Genomic DNA, 12,004 nt, shown 5'->3' on the forward strand with positions numbered 1-12,004 from the left:
GCGGGGCCAGCCCTCCGTCCTGTGCTCGGCGCTGCCCCTGGCCACCCCGAGGGGCATGTCTCCCTCGCGACCCAGAAGCTGGCCCGGCGACTCCTCATGCCCTGTAGGGGTGAAGAGGGCCGACTCTGAAGCCAGGAGAGCCCGAGCCAGATCCCGGGTGCGCCAGGTACTGTGTGACCTTGAGCGATTTGCTGAACCTCTGTGCCTGTTTCCCATCTGTGAAATAACGCATAGGGTGGAGAGAAGTAAATGACTTCATACGTGGCAGGTATTCACGACAGTACCTGACACGTGTGAGCTGCTGACTTCAGCATCGCGTCAAAAGTGTGTCCTCTAGCCTGGCTCGCTGGCCCAGCCTGCAATCCCAGAGCTTTGGGAGGCTGAGGAGAGTGGATTGCCGGAACCGCGGGTTCGAGACCCGCCAGGGCAACTTGGCGAGACCTCGTCTCTCCGATAAATCAAAAATTAGCCGAGTGTGGTATGTAGTTCCAGTAAGGTGGGAGGATCGCCGGAGCCCAGCAGGTGGAGGCTGCGGTGGCCGGGAGTGGCCCACTGCACTCCAGTCTGGGCGACAGAGTGAGACTCCAACTCAAAAAGAAAAAAAAAGTGTATCTTCACAGGAACACATACAGAAAGAGAATTCACAGGTGACCCAGGCGACTGTGGGGGCATGTGGAGGGTCATGTGTAAGTTTCTCTACGGAACAGTTTTCAGCAAGTTCAAAGGATAGCCGCATTTGGGAGGGTAATGGCTAAATTAGGCTTCATGGGCCTGCAACTTATGCCGTTCCCCAGGACCCTGCAACCCAAAGGGCCACGTTTGCTTTCATCTCTGCTGTCCTCGTCTCTAAATTCTTAATAATCTTGTCTTTGAACTCACACTATTCGTGAAGTCAGCCGGACAAGACCATGGGGGAGCAGGGATCTGGCGTCTGGTGTTCACGATGCCCCAGGAGCACAGCACTCCAGAGGGCCGCAATGCACGGGAGCCAGCGAGTCAAGGCCAAGTGCAATACCCGTGCGCCACACCTATGACTGGGTGACGTGGGGCTGACGGCCAGAGACCGAGCTTTCCCATCAAATGAGAACCTGCTTCCAGCCCGGAAGGAGCAATTGACCAGCAACCCACCGTCTCTCTCGACTGTTACTCGCCTGCATCAGCACCAGTCACTGAGAATGACACGGGGGTGGGGAAGGCAGAGGCCCACAATTCCTTCTCTCTCACTGTCAGCCTAACCTGAAGGCAGTGCGGACCATGTGCCCAGATCAAGAAGAAATCGTTTCCCGTGGACAGTGTCTCCACCACCTGGCAGCAGCCATAAGATTCAGCCGTGCCAGCTCAGGTATTCCACATGCAAGTTAAATGTTCGCATATTTGCATTTAAAATGGTCACTGCACCGGTGCAGATGTTTTTACATCCACGCCATAAGCGTTTTAATTTTTCTTTACTTAGAATAACATTGAGTAGTGAAATAAAAATCACCATGGGGGAAAGCTTTTGATCTTATTCCTTTGAGAACACTCAGGCCTCTCCAGCTTTCTGACCAAGAAGCCCCATAACTTACACAGCTGGCCCTGCATGCAGGCCCCGCCCAGCGACCCAGGAGGCTCCTGGTGGACCGGAGAGCCACAGAGCTCCTGAGAGAACCCAGGGCACCCAGGCCTTAGCTGCAGGAGAGACAGGACCTGCCTGTCACCCCAGAGCACACCCTGTGGGTGTTCTCTTCAACAGAAATGTGCTCTCTTACAGAAGCGCATATACCCTTTGTACCTGGGGACATGGGTTAGCAATGGAAGCACAGAAGGCTGGCACAGAGGCTGACGTGAAAACTCCAGCGCGCCAGCCACATGCCACCACCTCCAAACTCCGTCTTCGCACTCAGAACCACCCTGGGCCGGATGCCCTGTGGCTTCTCAGCAGCGCCTGACGGCAGGTGTGCCGCTGAGACGCGTTTCCTGCCCACAAGGGCTTCTGGTTCTCAGACCAAGTGCTCGTGGCTTGAGGAGGAGCCACAGGCACGGGAGGGACAAGTGCCCTGGGTTTTCCAAAACCAGCCAGTCTCTGCTGTTGGCCCAGAAACAGCTCGGGCTTCCTCCTTGCTGGCATCCACCAAGGCCAGAGGCCCTGGAAACTTCCTGCAGACCTCAAGAAAAAAGGAGGGAGGAAAGGATATGGGGGGCTCAGAAAATGACACCCCAAAGCGTGGCCCTGAGTCTGCTGAGGGGGCCTCAGGAACTAGAACTCCTATTCCGCGAGGCGGGTCATAGAAGCCAGGACCCCCTCCCATACAGCCCAGAAGTCCAACTCCAACCTTCCTGTACCTCGGTGTAGCAGGTGACCACAAAGACATTCTGACCCTACCTTGCCCCAAAGGAGATCGTGGGATTCTCATCCTAGAGGGTTCCTGCCCTGTACCTGGGAGGGAAAAATGCTGCAGAGACTGAGACGAGTCCAGACAGACAGGCTGTGCTGGTTTCCCCCCTCCAGGAAATGACTCTTCGGTTCGTGCCCTTTTGGTCCTGTCACATTTCTACATGGCTGTCCAGTCTTTGTCAAATCTGAGCATAAAAGTGAAGTTTTCCTTGGGTCTTGGGGTCATTTCTGAGGGCTCCGGTGTCACGTAAAACTTAGGCTTTTCTCCAGTCAACCTGGCCTTTTGTTACAGGAGTGTCGGCAGTGACCCTCCAGTAAGTGAAGAAAGGAATCACACCTTTCCACCGCTACAGACGCATGGCAGGGCTCTTTGTCACTCTATCACGTCTCTTCCTCTTAAGCACAAAGCAGGGCAATCGCCTAAAAAGCTGTTTCTGATCCCTACAGAAACAGCCAAGCATCTCTTCCCAAGCGGACGTCTCCCGCATCCAGGCTGCAAGACAAGCCTCGGCTGGCGCTAGGCCGTGCATGCGCCGAGTGGGGTGGGGGCGGTGGAGGCAGCAGACCCTGGGAAGGAGTGGGGAGAGCAACGCCTACTCACCTCGGGCCATGGGACCAGCGTCCCTCAGGCAGCCTGAAAAAGGGCAGGCTCAGCCTGTCATCCCGCGCCTTGGGAGGCCGAGGTGAGTGGATGGCCTGAGCCCACGGGTTCGAGACCCACCTGGGCAACTTGGTGAGACCTCCTCTCTACAATAAATCAAAAAATCAGCCGGGCGTGGTAGCGCGCGCCTGTCATTCCGGCTACTCGGAAGGCTGAGGCGGAAGGATCGCCAGAGCCCGGCAGGTCGAGGCTGCGGTGGCCGGGAGCGGCCCCTGCACTCCAGCCTGGGTGACGGAGTGAGACTCCAACTCAACAAAAAACAAAGAAAGAAAGAAAAAGGGCAGGCTCTTCCTCCAGGCGTTCACCTGGGACTTTTTTTTAACTTCCTCAAATGAAACCTGAGGTTTTAAGGGAAGGTTAAATGCGAGGGACGCGGCAACGCCGATGACCATTTAGATGAAGGGAAAGTGGGGCAGGACCGGAGGGCCTCTTCAGTCGCGATTTGCCAAGCCCGGGCACTGAGTTTTGCAAAGCCACACCACTCCTCCCGCGTAGGCAGAAGTGCCGAGTCACTTCAGAAGCCTCAGGCTTCGGCCACACCACACGCCTCGACCTGCAGCCGGTGTGGCACCAGGCTTCAAGCACAGCTTCTGGGGTGGACTCGCCGATCCTGGTTCGGGTCCCAGCTCCCGGCCCTGCAGCTTTGCCAAGTGACCTAAATGCACCAAGACTCCTTCCTCGGGGCTGCTGTGGCCTTAGGTGAATCTGTATATATGCCCAGCCCTCGCTGACCCAGAAGCAGACTGAACTCATGTCTTCTGAATCTGAACGTCCATAAATACCAAAGCTGTATTTAAAAAGGTCCACCCGGGCTCGGTGGCTCAGCCTGTAATCCCGTGCTTTGGGAGGCTGAGGTGAGTGGATTGCCTGAGCCTGTGGGTCGAGACCAGCCCAGGCAACTTGGTGAGACCTCATCTCCACAATCAATCAAAAAATCAGCCGGGCGTGGTAGCGCGCGCCTGTAATTCCAGCTACTCGGAAGGCTGAGGCGGAAGGATCGCCGGAGCCCAGCAGGTCGAGGCTGCGGCGGCCGGGAGCGGCCACTGCTCTCCAGTCTGGGCAACAGAGTGAGACTCCGACTCAAAAAAAAAAAAAAAGGTCCTCAAGGTTTTGCAACCAGAATGGGATATCAGTTATAAAAACTTGTCTTTAAAATTACCCCTTTTGGCGAATGAGGCATCAGTAAGTTACTTCAGCTTGTGTAAGTCAGAAAGGGAGATACCTTTTCTCACCTGTCACAAGGGTCAAGGCCAACACTCGCATATCAAAGACAGACTAACTAGATAAAAGCGTAAGATTCACTTAGTTTTATGTGACACAGAAGGCTTCAGAAATGAAGACCCAAGTTTTACTTTTATGGTCAGATTTGACTGAAGAGTAAAGAACCATGTAGAAACGTGTTTGGACAAAAAGGGAAAGTTTGCCTAATTCCTAGAAATCAACACCCAAAATGTGTATTAAAAAAAAAATGAACTTAATCTGCAAAGAACCAAATTTACTTAGAAAGAAAAGGTCTTAATTTTGATAAGTACCAACTGTCAAATTCACGAAAGCTGATTTTAATGTAAAAATTAAATCAAAAATTTTTCATATTGCAGTCTTAAGCTTTAACTTCTCATTTGACTGCCGGGATAGGTCTTATTCGTAGCATTGTTTCCAGTGAGGCGGGTAATGATTACCAGAGCTAAGTGCTTAGAATGTTTCGCAGTTCTGCTTCCGAGAGTAAGTAAACTTATTTTCATAACCAGGATGTAGTTTTGAAGTTATTAAAGTGACATTTTCAAATATAAAGATATGCTTACTATCTTTAAAAATTAGGCGCAATTTCAAACTTCCCGGTAGGATTAACCAAGCATTTTTGTTAAGACTGAAAATGACAGTTTTCCTCCTGCCTGCTTGAGCAAGCGGACGCTCAGTCCGGAGGGCCCAAGGCCTGGGGCTGGTGACAGGCGCTGCCACCCTGTAGCTGGAGGGCAGTCCTGCGAGGCGAGGCGAGGCTCGTCCACCAAAAGACCCAACCTGTCAAAATCGCACTCTGGCTTAAAACCTGGGGAAGCATTTTTTATACAGCACGTGGGCAAAGCCAGCCCAACCCACCAGACTTCAGCAAGGATTACGTCACTGAGGACTAAACCTGACCTTTTTTTCCCCTTCCTATCCAAATTCCTAACTAAGCAGCTGAGGGAATCACATCTGCTAAGGACTCCTCAGATGGGGTTTAAGTACCCTATTACCCGATACGCGAAATCTGTTTTCCAACCTCTGGCATAACATCCCGATGCGGATTTTTCAGGTCAGCCTGGGCTTCAAGAGGGTCGGCTCAACAGGTCGGCCAGCCAAGCCTCAGAGAGGGTCGTGGAGGGTCGGTAAGCCTAGCCCCGGAAGTGTCAGCTCTAGCGGGCTGGCGAGCCAAGCCCTGAGTGTTGCGACTTGATGGGCTGGCAAGCCTCGCCCCCGGGGTGTTGGCTCTAACGGGCTTTGCGGCAAGCCAAGCCCTGAGAGTGTTGCTGGCTTGGTGGGCTGGCAAGCCTCGCCCCCGAGGTGTCTCGGCTTTGGAGTCTCGCCTTCCTCCGGCAGCTCTCCTGGTTCAGCCGGCTCCGTCAGCTGGCAGACCAGCCTCTGGGGTGTGCGGCTTTTCGACTCCGATGACTTCTGCAACTCTTCAGGTGGCAGCTGTTCAGGGTTAAGGTTCTTGTCTCATGCCCATGAAGAATGAGGGACGCGGACAGCCGGAAAGTGAGAAAGCAGGATTTACTGAGGACAGAAAAGCTTCTACAGTGGGAAGGGGCCCGAAAACCTGCCGGTTCTGTAGCCCTAAGTCCAAGTCGATCCGCTAGCACTAGCTGTGAGCTGTGGCTGTTCTGATTGGTTGCTTTTCAATCCCAACAGTGAGGACTTTGGCTCTAGCTTGAGAGGCTTGCAGGGAGCTTGTTTACCAACGCTGAGCCTGGGAGACCTGCCGGGAGTTCGCTACATTGTTGTCAGAGGACTCTACTGCCTGTCTGCCTAACCTTTCTCTAGCTACCTCCTGTCTCAATCCCATAACAAAAAAGAAGAAAATCAAAGTATTTTATGACCCTGCAAAGCCATCTTTCAGGAACTCTGGGACTCCAGGTACCTGATTTCTAAAATTCCTTAGATAGGAACTGTAAATTGACAGTCAAGAAATCCTTAAATTCACCTACCACCTGCAAGCCCCCACTCGGAAATGTCTTCCCTTAATGGGCCAAACCAATGAAGATCTCACACATATCGATTTATGGTTTCTGCGACTTCTGCCTTCCCAAACTGGATAAAACCAGGCTACCATGCAACCACTGTGGGCACATGTTCTCAGGATCACCCTGAGGATGGGTGTTCACAAGCCTGGTCCTCAAGTTGCCTCAGAATAAACCATCTTAAAATATATTACTGCACTTGGCATCTTTTCACAAACAGCATTTACGTTATTATAGCGAGTTTCAACACATCCACCTACAGGCAGTCTTCAACCACCCAGCCCTCAAACTTTCAAAAGCACACAAGTCACGAAGGAGAGCGGTCCAGCGGAAGTCGCGTTCACCACCCTCCCTCTCTGATGCCCAGAAAAGGTACCTACTCCAGCCATAGGCATAAAGGCGACCTTCCACACACCACTGACGGAAAGGCCACCGGGGAGCAGTGAACCTCAGGCTTGGGAGTCGCATCATCCTGCCCCAGCTCCAATCCTGGAGCATTCCACAACCTACCTAGTCTCTTCCGCCGTTTTTAGTTTTTCTTTCCATTTTTTATTACAAAGCAAAATCTGAGTTTTATCAAAAAGACCGTTCCTGCAGGCTTATCCCCCCCTGCCCCCAGTGGATACCAGTTCCACCAGACCCCTCCCTCGCCAGGAGGTGGCCTCCAGGCAAACACACAAGTCCAGAGGGGGAAACAGCCCCGCCGGCTCCAGGGCCTTTCTGGTTCCCGCTCAACCTTCACTGTCATGCGAGGTGTGGGTTCGTTCCAAGGGCAGCTTCCCTCACGCAGGAGCCTCCCTGTCGGCACCATACACACAGAATCCCCCGGGCTGTGACAGGGAGCTCCGCTGCAGACTCAACACAGGAGGCTGAGTGAGTGAGAAAGCCAGCGCTAGCTGCAGGCTGTCTGGCTCCAAGGCGCTGCTGGGGATGGCAGTGTGTCCCGAAGCCAAACCCTCCGCATGGTACCTGCCTGGAGGTTCCCGCCCACCATAAGCACGCAGCACAGAGCATCACACATGGGGCAACATCCAAATGCCATGCTGTTACCTTTCCTTGTGAACTGAACGAGTTTCTCAAATGCTGAGAACTCTGACTCTAGGATTTGAGGACCAGAGAGAGGATCTCAGTCTTGACAAAACATTTCTCTGAAAGCAGGCTCAGTTATAAACCCGTGCACAAACTCTCTGTTGTTAGAAAATTCAATAGGGAAAGTTCAGCTGGGCCCAAGAATCTTACTTTACTTCTTAAAACATGCCTAGCAAAATCAGATTGGAAACGACCATCAGTCAGCTTGCATGAACAAGATCACTTGGACCTTCTCAACGTCTGGCCAGAAATGTCTGTACAGTGGAAATATGGTTCACTGTCACCCCAACTTCCCTGGAGTCAACAGAGCCAATGACTATCAGAATTTGGAAGAAAAAAATAGGATAAACTCATGCAAGACACGGTGGCAACTCCCCGAAAACTCTCAGTATTCACCCTGACTCATAGTGGGAAGTTCAGCAAAGGAGTTACCGTCACTGATGCCTCGTGTCACGCAAGACTCAACCAAAGGGAGAGGAGGTCTTCTAAAATGCAAGAATCGTATCGTAGTATCAGAGCCAAAGGCCTCTGGTCAAACAAGTGTTTCCAAAACCAGAATTAGACATTTATGCTAAAAGTTACGCTTTTTGTTTATGTGAATGTACTTTAGGAAAAAAACTAGCTTATCAAATCTGTGATAGCCAAGATATTCTTGCTTCGGATAAAGTTAAAAGTCAACTTAGAAAATGTAATAGCACAGGTGGGACTTAGAGAAAAAGTAGCATGCAAATGCTACCATGGAAACCTGGGGAGCAACTAATTTTTAAATACGTTAGATTCCGGGTCAGAAATACCATTGAAATTTTCATGGATCTCAGAACACTCCCAACCTATTCATGAAGGGTGAAATTATTAAGTTTATTACAATGATTAAAGTCCGTTGTGACGTTTAAAACAAACTGACAACGCTTTTTTTGCTCTTCGTCATGACTACCCATTCTTCTAGACGTTATGACAAAAGTCCTTGACACAACATACTCAATGCTAAATCACTTTCCTTGGCCGGGCTCAGTGGCTCAGCCTGTCATCCCAGCACTTTGGGAGGCTGAGGCAAGTGGACTGCCTGAGCCCGCGGGTTCGAGACCAGCTGGGCAACTTGGCAAGATCTCGTCTCTACAATAAATCAAAAATTAGCCAGGCGTGGTAGCACTTGCCTGTAGTTCCAGCTACTTGGAGGGCTGAGGCGGAAGGATCGCCGGAGCCCGGCAGGTCAATGCTGGGGGTGACCGTGAGCATGCCACTGCACCCCAGCTTGGGTGACAGAGTGAGACTCTAACTTAAAAAAAAATTTTAATTTTAATTAAAACAAAATTTTTTTCCTCTTAAATGTTCAGTAATTCACTACTGGTGCTTTCTGAAATGAGCCTCCAAACCTACAGACATCCTACCCTGCCTCTGCAATTCACCAGTGTCAGGCTCAGCTATGCCATCAGAAAAAGATGATCAGTTTTTTTTCCCAAAGCTGCAAAGAGTCCTTTCACCAGTGAGGGGAGCCATTGGGTTAGCATAAACGTTGCTCTGATATTGTCATGTACTTACTCTGTCACAGTTCTCCATTTTCTGAAGACCGCCTTTCTGGACCTCTACCAGAGGCTCATATAAGAAAAAGAGATTTAAAGTGGGTTAATTACAGTAACTGTCTTCTTAACATCACGGTAAAGACACATTTCTTCACACAATATTGTTAATAATTTGAAGATGTTTATTGCATTGTTTTTGTGGGGGAAAAAAGTAACATACATTTTTTAGCACAACACTGTGAAATACACAAAACATGTAACTGAGTAAGAAGCATGTTTCTATTCCTAGTCCATTTCTGAGGACTAAATCATGAACTGCTCCCATGAAATTAAATATTTCTTGCAGTAGTTGGGCATCAAGTTTAAGATTTATTAATTTTCTCCTCTTAGTACAGGCAGCAACTCACCATTTTCTTTCAGTTCCTATAAACAAAAAACAACAATAATATGCAGGTGTATATATAAAAATGAAAACATCCAAATAATCACAGCTTATATCTCTATCCAAGAGCCCAAAGAAACATCTATTGGAGTAAAACTCCAGTCTTCCAACACTCTCAAAGTAAACAGTAAGCCATAAAAACGGCAAACACCAGAACTGGGGCAAAATAATGAAGCCCCTCTTTAAATTATAGCAATAAATAAGGAGAACAAACCAAGTGATCTGCAAGGTCAAAGAAGAAAGCAATGTGAGGTTAAAAGCCAGCTCAAATGACACTCGCTCCACTCCTGCACCTCCATTCTCAGAGGCAACAGCTTCACTGCTGAACCCCAACCTGGGGACGTGTCTCTGCCTCGGGAAAAGCTAAGTACCAAGCAAAGGTCAGAAACCATTAAAAAGATGGAATGACTCGGAAACAGAGGTATGGCATCAAAAGAGCTACCACTAGATTAATTCCTACTGCAGGACTAGCTCTCTACTCTGTGTGCCTGTCTTTGAGCTTTAAAATTTGGAGTATAGCCACCAACTTTGAAATGTGAAAATAAACGATAAATAAGATTAAGTTTAAAACAAACCTTTAATTTGATTACATTTCAAGTTATCACTAAGCAGCATAAACACCCATCCGTAAAACTACTGAAGTCCACACAACCTCCTCTCTGGATCAAACTCAAATAGAAGCAATTCTGTCATACAAAACTCCAGACAACCTTCAGCAACGTCTAGGGATCTTTTACCTTTTTAACCAACAGACATCCCGCTGCACCAAGGCCTTTTCTGAGCACACAGTTCAGAAGGCAGTGGGCCAGGCGGCCCTCGGGTAGAATCTGGGCTCAGCGGCATACCAGGTGTGGGGCAGGGGGCACTCACCTTCCGTGTCTGTTTCCTCATCTGTTGACTGAGAATTGGAATTATCGGAGGCTGGCCCAGACGCCTTTGCCACTATACAATGCAACCACAAAGCCAACAACTATTTGGACCCCCTGAAGCAACTGAAGTAAAACTTGTTTAAGAGGGAGAGAGAGAGAGTCATCTGAGGCTGCTTGGGGATGGCACGCAGGAGCCTGCGGAGAGCACCGAAGCCGCGTGCCAGGCACATCACGCTGCAGACGCTTCAGACAAGGCCATCCCCAGCATCACCACTGCTGTTAATGTGAGCCCGCAAGTTAAACTACAGCTCAACCGAGATATTCCCAATCTCTCTTAACAAACACAAAATGTTGAAGTCTAAGCAGTGAACTGTTTACTCTTTCGCGGCAAGATTAAATCAGGACACTAGATTAACAGTTACTGAGTAATTCATAGTTTATTTAGTCACTCATTCAACAAAACAAGTACGTACTGCTCCAACGAGGGCCAGCAAGAATTACACAATCTGGAAATGTCTTAATTGAACTAAAGATGAAGCACAGCATTCTGCAAGAACCAGACCAAAATGGCAACCTAAGAACTATTCCACATGACCATATGTGTACACACACACACACACACACACACAGACACACACACTAATAGATCTTCTCAAGGAGAAACGTTGACAGTATCGCAAATTTCAAATGTATATGTTCTCAGCAGGTGAACATAAAAAGACATGACAACCTGTTATAAACCTAAAAAGAAGTTACCCCATGTAGCTTTGCTTTAAATTAAATGAGATTTATTGATTGTATCTTCTCAAGAATTACCAATGGCTAAGGTACGGGCTATAAAACATTCAGACAAGAACAGGCTCAAGAGTATTTGGGGTCTGAGTGCTATCTGCGCCTCACAAAAATAAGATACATATTCACAGAGAGAGACATATAATAACGAATGCAGATCTATTTTTGTTGCTTCAGGGCTATTCAAAAACTACAGTGTTAAATATTTTTTTGTCCTCCAGGATTGAAGCAGTTTCCTAGGAAAAATGCCTCACTGGCTAACAAGTATGGTATCAAACCTGGAACTGTGCAAGAAACAAAACCTGCACATACACAACCACAGGATAAAAACTGCCTCTGAGGTCAAAGAAGCACAAGCTCTGTTTGCATAAAACATATTGGTCCAAAGTACTGATGCCACTTCAGTGTTACACTTTACAAAAGTGTGTGTTAAGGCTGGGCACAGTGGCTCACACCTGTAATCCCAGCACTTTGGGAGGCCAAGGTGGGAGGACTTTGAGCCCAGGAGTTTGAGACCAGCCTGGCAATGTAGCAAGACCGCATCTCTACAAAAACATCAGAAAACTAGCCAGGTGTGGTGGCACACACTGTAGACCCAGTTCTTCAGGAAGCTGAGGCAGGAGGTCGCCTGAGCCCAAGAAGTCGAGGCTCCAATGAGCCATGATTGTGTCACTGCACTGATCTCCAACCTGGGTGATAGCATGGGACCCAGACTCAAAACAGAGCGAAAGTATGTGTTAAAAACTTTTAACTTACTGCACAACTAGAAGGAGAACTAGTTACTGCTTGTTTCCTACTTTAAAAGTCAGAGGTCTGAGGTCAGAGACAAGTCTCCGGCGGAGGAGGCAAGAGGAAGGCCTGAGGGCAGTCTCGCATCTCTGGGCCTGGGGCCTGGACAACTGCCAGCGCTCACCTTTGGAGGCAGCCTCATTCACATTCCAAGAGGAGTCCAGCAATCCCCCCCAGTCCTCCATATATGAGCACCACCCTACTGCCATCCTCCTTTAACCCTTAATGCCCAGGGTAGGCCTGGGGTGCA

The 12,004-nt window shown here is 49.2% G+C and overlaps 1 protein-coding gene across 1 annotated transcript in view; it reads right to left on the reverse strand.

The window, feature by feature from the left end:
• Positions 1-9,021: 9,021 nt before the first annotated feature.
• The window catches only part of GLRX3 (glutaredoxin 3), a 28,662-nt gene continuing 25,679 nt past the window's right edge, over positions 9,022-12,004 (reverse strand). The window contains exon 10 of the mRNA XM_008058693.2: positions 9,022-9,285. Coding sequence (XP_008056884.2) covers positions 9,235-9,285 — 51 coding nt within the window. The 3' untranslated portion in view covers positions 9,022-9,234. The remainder of the gene's footprint in view (positions 9,286-12,004) is intronic.

Source organism: Carlito syrichta, unplaced genomic scaffold (assembly GCF_000164805.1).
Source record: "Carlito syrichta isolate Samal-C Ts95f unplaced genomic scaffold, Tarsius_syrichta-2.0.1 Scaffold303593, whole genome shotgun sequence".
NCBI classification, from domain to species: Eukaryota; Metazoa; Chordata; class Mammalia; order Primates; family Tarsiidae; genus Carlito; species Carlito syrichta.